Source organism: Salarias fasciatus, chromosome 20 (assembly GCF_902148845.1).
Source record: "Salarias fasciatus chromosome 20, fSalaFa1.1, whole genome shotgun sequence".
NCBI lineage: Eukaryota > Metazoa > Chordata > Actinopteri > Blenniiformes > Blenniidae > Salarias > Salarias fasciatus.
Window position 1 is genome coordinate 17793612 of NC_043764.1, and position 6966 is coordinate 17800577.

Sequence of the window (6966 nt, forward strand, 5' to 3'; positions counted from 1 at the left end):
ATTCCCTTAATTCTAATAACATGAAAAAGTTTTGCTTTAGGAATGTTGGGTTGAACAAAACAAAATATGCGTTGCACATCTGGCTTTGGAAATTCTGGATTAGTTTTTCTACCATTTGTTGATTGAAGCTTATAGCCTCACAAAAATAACTGATTCACTAATAGTTTAAGACAGATTAATTAACAGTGTAGATGATTATTAATCACATAGATTTTGTTGTTTGAAATTATACATTTGTAATGAATTGGCAATGTTTTATTCATAGTTTCATGTTTCCACTATGCAACACAACAATTTGTTGTGAAATAAACAATAGTTCACAGCAAAACCATATGTGATGCTTAGCACAATTTGTTCTCAAAATTCTATGATTTGGAGTATTTTCTACACCTCAAGCTTCTGTTGGGCAGTGGAGGCAAAGAGGCTGATTGCAATTTGTTGGTTTGATCTGTACAGCAGACAGTCCTCCATTGTGTGTCCCTGAGCAACAGGAGGCCTACAGATCAGTTCTTGTTTGAAAGATTGCTTAATGCAAGTATCACTGTTTGTGAATACTTTTCCAATTAGGATAAAAATGTAAATAAAACTAATCTTTGGACTTCAGATGAGGCATGCATACTCACGTCAGTAAATCTACAGTAAGAAGAATAATTACTATTAACATATCAAAAATTATCAAAATACATCATCAGCATTTCACGAAAGAAGTTGAATGTATTTCAATAAAGTAAAATTTGTCGAAAACTGTTCCCATGGAGACGAACAGTGACGATATTCTGTTCCATCTTTTGATTGGCTGAACCGAGCGCCCTGAACCGGAAGAGGCGGGACTTGAAATCATCAGAAGGAGGATATGGTGAAGTGATCATGGCGGGATACATGAAAATGACAACCTGCTACCTCACAACAAGTGTTCAACTAATGCTGTTTACTGTGCTCCTTACCTGTTTGCCTGGAGCCTCACACCAGAATACTGGTAAGAAGCGGTTTTACGAAACAGAAACAGTGACCTTATTTATTTATTTTAGAAGCGTATTTGAAGATACATACTGTCCAGGCTAGTTTATGTTAGCATGTGTTTGAGGCAGTGAAACTTCATCTGTTTCTTCAGCTTAAGCAGTTTTTGCACTTTCCAAAATCCTTACAACTCTCGTACTACTAGGTGTTGTCTATTTCTGGGTATAAATAGATTAGATTTGATCATTTGCTCAGTTGTAGGTTTTCTAAAATTGGGTGAGCCTCCCACCGCCCCGCCTTCATGTTATGACTAATTATGAAACAGAACCTGTAAAGTGAGTCTCGTGTGTCTCATATACGCCTTAATCGACTCGATTTTGCGCTGTTTACAGACTAAACACCCAAGGAAACCCCATTACCATTACTACTTCAAACATTAATTTGAGGCAACACTGGCTACTCGTTTGACAGAAATAAAGTTCCACGTATTTCGTCGGTTTAAGCAGTTTTGCGGCCTGTTTAAGTGATCTTTCATCCCGTTTCTAATCGACGCCCGGTGTTATTCAACAATAGTTCTCCAGTAATAGTGTTTTTCAGGTATTAAACATATCCCATTATCAAAGTTAATATAAATCTGTCTCTGAAAGTAAGCGTTGTTCAGGTAGCACTACAAAATGTGGATAATTGTATGGCAACAGGAAATGTATATTCTGCAAATAATAGAATATGATAGGAAAATAAAAAACAAAAGTGTCAGAAAAGTAGTTTCTCTCTTACCTGGCGCCTTTCAAATATTTCTGTTTTGCTTCCTATTTTAACATTAAACTGAAGTTTGCTTGGAGTCTTTCATTTGTCTTTGAAAAGTTAGGCGATCCACATTTGGCCAAGATATGTGAGAGAAAGTTCCTGTTTTGTTTTTTGTTTTAAATTATTATGACAAGTGAGTAAACTTCAGTGTGTTGTAATCAATTTCATAAGTTGACATGATGTGAAGCAGTCCTAAATTCAGTGTGTCTTTTTGTTAAAATGCAGAAAACAATCATTCAATACGTGATCTGTGGGATGGAGAGGCGATCACCATATCGGGGCCCAACCGATTCTGTCACAGAAACACCATTGTGCCAACCTGGAGACAAACATGGACAAGAATTCAGGTAAGGCTCAGTAATATTCTCCATCCCACACATGACAACTTGTTAGTATTATAAGATGGACAAACAGCGGTATCTATTAGTTTGGGGTTATTGTTACCAAATTGTTATACATGTATAAACTTGGTTTATGTCATTCCACATTTGGGGGAAAAGAGTTAAAGGATTAAATTTTCTAGTGGTAGAGCATCAGTCATTGCAGTTAAAATACTTTTTTGTAATCTAGACACTTTCAACTAATAAACTATCAATCATGAATAAATTCAGTGTTGTAATAATGGAGGTTTCTTGACAGGTCAAAGTGTGGAGCAAAGATGTGTTTAAGGTGGTGACAGTGGAGGGTGAGGAGGAGCTGCAGCAGCTGGATCGCTTCAGCATTTTGGGATGGTTTCAGAGTTTGCTACGCGAGAAGCACAATGAAACCAGCATTAATGTTAACCTGTACAACAAGAAGATATGCTTCAAGGTCGACCCTGCTGGAAAAACTCAATACACCGTCAAGCTGCTTCGCAGTAAGTGGAAAGTGAATGAAGTACCGTAATTGCTGATAAATTGCAGATATTATATGACCAACACTGTTTTTCTTTACTTTTTTTTTTTTTTTTTTTTTTTTACAGAGTTTGATGTCTATCTGTTTCTGGTGTTCCTCGCGGGAGGGTTGTTGTTTTTCTTTGCTGACTCACTCAGCAGGTATTTATTTTTTCAGAATGAACTAATTTTATTTTTTTACTAGATTATGATCACTATTAACCATGTACTTTTCTTTTTCATGAAGGAGTCAGGCTTTTTTCTACTCTGCTGGTATGGGCACAGGCATGATCGCCTCTCTCATCATCCTCTTTTTTATTCTGGCACGCCTTATGCCCAAGGTAATGTCATTTATATGCAAACATTAATGTATTTTCTTTATTTTAACACTGCTGCTTTGCAGCAAATGGTATGTTGTTGGTAATCTGAAACTTACCGCTATTAACATACTTTATTTACATATGCTATTAACATACTAACATCTTTTTTCCTCATCCCATAAATGCACATCAGAGATGTAATTTGGCTTTCCAGTGGTTTAAGATTTATTTCCTTAAACCATTTGTCATAACAAGAAGTAGTCTAATAAACATGGATTTCCTTATTTTTTATTCTTAGTTTATATTATTGCTACTATACCTTCAGTTATGTGGGTTTAAAATGTCTTTTTTGCTCCAAGGCTTGACTACATTGTTTGTGTTTGTACCCTCCACAGAAAAGTCCCTTTTATGTGTTGATAGTAGGAGGCTGGTCATTTTCTGTCTACGCCATCCAGCTCGCTTTCAGGAACCTCAGCATAATTATGCAGGAGCACTGGCACGCAGCGTTAGGTACGAACTGCTTTGATTATAAACATTGTTGTCATTGTTACTTGATAGAAACGGACCACAGCAATCACATTCTGATAATAAATTGCTCACTTTGTGCAAATCATGTCCATATGACATAGTAGATCTAAGATAATCAGGTCGAGAAAGGTTTATTTGATGAATTGCTAAGTAATTAAAAAAATGTGTTTGTTGATCTGCATTTGAAATAACACCTGACTCTTCTTAAACCATCTGATTCAACTCGTAAAACAGGATAATATAGACCAGAAGAACGTGTGTAAAACCTAACCTTGCTAATCTCTGCTAGATCAAATCTGCATTCTCTGAGTTACTTCTTTATTTGCAGCATCTTAATTTGTTTGTTTTCAGGTTATGTAGTCGTGGTGGGGTTCATCAGTTTTGCAGTGTGCTATCGGTATGGTCCGCTGGTTGACCAGAAGAGCATCAACATCCTGTCCTGGACGCTGCAGCTGTTCGGTCTACTGTTGATTTATTTAGGGATTCAAATTCAGCGGGTTGCCTTAACTGTCATTTTGGCGGCTGTGATCGCCAAATATCTGGAATATCCGGTGGTCCTGGCCGTGTCTGCATATAGGTATGCGTTTCCAAAATGTCAACACAAGGTGGCGTAGGAGTACTGGCAAACCTGTAAACCTTAATGTAGAGCTGGAGTCAAAGTATCTGATTATGTTTACTGAAGAGGCACCGATTTTGTTGCAGGTGTGACACTGAAAATCAGGGATTGGAGACTTTAATCACTGTGAGGAACAATAAAAACATTGCCACTGTCAGAGGGCCAAACTTTGACTTGGCACAGCTACAACAATTATTTATGTGAACTGTGGAAGCTAATTAAATGAAAAGGCTAATTGTGTGTACACAGTTTTATTTACCTTGGAATAAAGTCTTCAGTAAGCTGGACTCATTTTTCATTATTACTTACTGCTGTAAGTCACTCCGATCCACAACAGTGACAAACAGTCATTCGTGCTTGTGGCGGGCAAGTTAAATTTCTCCAGTTAGGAATTTTTTGAATTGTGATCTTTGCTTTGCGTTGCAGGAAGATGAGGCGGTACGTGCGGTGGAAGCCGGAGCCGCGCCGCCTGCTGACTGAGGAGGAGTACCAGAAGCAGGGCGAGGAAGAGACCCGGCGTGCTTTGGAAGAACTGCGGAAACAATGCAACAGCCCGGAGTTCAGCCCATGGAAGGCCGTGTCTAGACTTCAGTCTCCTAAAAGGTCCACTCAGGATTATTTTCATTATTTTCTTCCTCTAGTAGTCAATTTCTGTCTACTGATTGTGAGCATATTTCCTTGATAATGCACAGGTTTGCAGATTTCGTCGAAGGATCCCCCCACTTGATGCCGAACGAGGTGTCCGTCCACGCTCAGGAGTACGGCTTCGGAGGATCTTTTTTTGAAGATGAAATTTTCGACACCGACGACGACGATGATGAAGAGGACATTAAAGGATTTGTGAAGCCAGAGTGAGGCTACACAGCAAAGGACTGTGTCTCAGAGCAGAGACTGGTTGTAGCCTCTCAGAGGGGTGGTGTGAAAGCAGCTCTCGAACGCTGGAGAATGGATTCAAATCCAAAGGGGATGTTCAGGGAAAAAAAAAAAAAACCCTGAACATCGAAGACAGAATGAGAGGTCAAAATGTTTGCTTTTTCCTGTTGCACTACAGCTTTATTTTGAAACAAGGTTTAAAAATTTGGTGAAACTGAGTGATTGAGACGATTTGGGGTCGAGTTTTCAAAGCATGTTGTATTTCCAGCCTCTCGGGTTCTTGTGAGAGTGACGGCAACCAGGCACATCACTGTGATTTACAGATTCTGTACTGTTAAGCAAAAGAGGAGCGATGTTTGTTTTCCACACATTTCTTTTAATGGACATCTGTAGATGTGATTTAGATTATTTTGAATTAAAAAAATATATGTTTTTGAGACATGGCAGCTTCATTTGTGTTGCACATTTCAACAACAGCGCAAGAAGTGCTTGAGGTAAAGCCCGACCAACAAAAATACCAGGGAAACGGCTGGAAACCAGGATCAGGATTTTTTTACTCTTCTGAAGTGAAGCGGTTTCAGGTTCTTGAGCAACAAAGAATGTCCTTATATGGCGTTATCTCTTTCTTACAGTCTCAAAACGCTCAACACAATCAGACGCATGTGAAGTCTTTCTGAAACTAGTCTATGGAATTTGCTAAAATGTCTATTATATCAGTCTAAAGGAAGAAGCAGGGATAATGCTGCTGTTCTCAGTATTAGGAGGGAAAATAAATCATTCAGAAAGTATTCACACAACCTTATTCCGAAGTCCATTCAATTTTTCTCTCAAAATTTGACATAACGAATAATGGCATGATTTGAGGCTGTAGCTGCTCCCGAAGGAGCATCAACAAAGCATTGAGTAAACACTGTGAATACATGTGATTCTTTTGGTTTTTTTATTAATAAATTTACAAACATTAAAAAAAAATGTTCATATTGTCATTGTGGGATATTGTGAGTAGATTATGGAGGGAAATCGAATTTAATCCATGTAGGAATAAGGCTACAACAAAATGGATTAATCAGTATGAATATGGATGTTGTGGATTCACCTAAAGAAAAATGATCAAAACCTCGATTTCAATTCCTCAAACTGTCCCCAAAAATGTGATTTGTGCTTTCATAAAAGACTGATAGTGAATTCAAGGGTTTCTAATCATGAAAACAGATGAATATGTTTTTATTTTACAGAGAACTGAGTTTATAAAGAAAGTTGTGTGTGTGATTTGTCTCACGACAGCACTTGAGGTAAAACCACAAGGTTCTTCTCAGGTTATTTTTCTTGGTTTTCTCCACCCCAACCTGAAATATGTGACCTTAAATTATGGGGATGTGAAGCTTTGGCGTCGCAAGAGTGTCTCATCTTTCTCTTATCTGCACACCATCGATGGTTTCAATGTAAAGGTGATCACTGAAAAATCAAAACAAAATCCCGACACGCACGCATCTGCTCTGACACATTAAGCCGTTTTTTTGTCACTCTGCAAAAGTTCACATGAAGTTAAAAGTGAAAGCAGAACTGGGGAAACTGCAGTGAATGATGTAATTTGTTCATTTACTGTTATCTTAAATCAAGCAACTTTCAGTATGCGTTAGAGGAAATAAAAAACACGATCCATCTTTCCTGTTACACTCTAGTTTCATTGAACTCTATCTGATTACTCTGGGACGTGGTGACATTTAAACCCTGATCATCTATGCATACTACTACTTTACATTACGTGTCCCTCCTGGCAGATAACACTGCTGCTCATTATTACCTTCAATTGCACGAAACGGCTGATGCAGCCGATATTTGCATGCGTTTCCCAAGCACCGGTTCACATAATCTACGGTGAGACTGCGCTCACATTCCAGCTGCGTTGCCATTTAACGACTTCCCCAAAACGGGCGTCCGCAAAAGGAAAAGCTCACGGCGCCACATACACGGCTGTGGGAAGGCGGGAGAA

At 38.5% G+C, this 6966-nt stretch overlaps 1 protein-coding gene across 1 annotated transcript; it reads left to right on the top strand.

The window, feature by feature from the left end:
- Positions 1 to 850: 850 nt before the first annotated feature.
- Positions 851 to 5872, top strand: nemp1 (nuclear envelope integral membrane protein 1). Its single transcript, XM_030118344.1, has 9 exons — positions 851 to 976; positions 1990 to 2111; positions 2404 to 2620; positions 2726 to 2798; positions 2884 to 2977; positions 3352 to 3466; positions 3836 to 4061; positions 4527 to 4703; positions 4793 to 5872. Exons 1-9 carry the CDS (start codon positions 868 to 870, stop codon positions 4953 to 4955), a joined length of 1296 nt encoding a protein of 431 aa, XP_029974204.1. The 5' UTR covers positions 851 to 867; the 3' UTR covers positions 4956 to 5872.
- The last annotated feature ends 1094 nt before the right edge of the window (positions 5873 to 6966 follow it).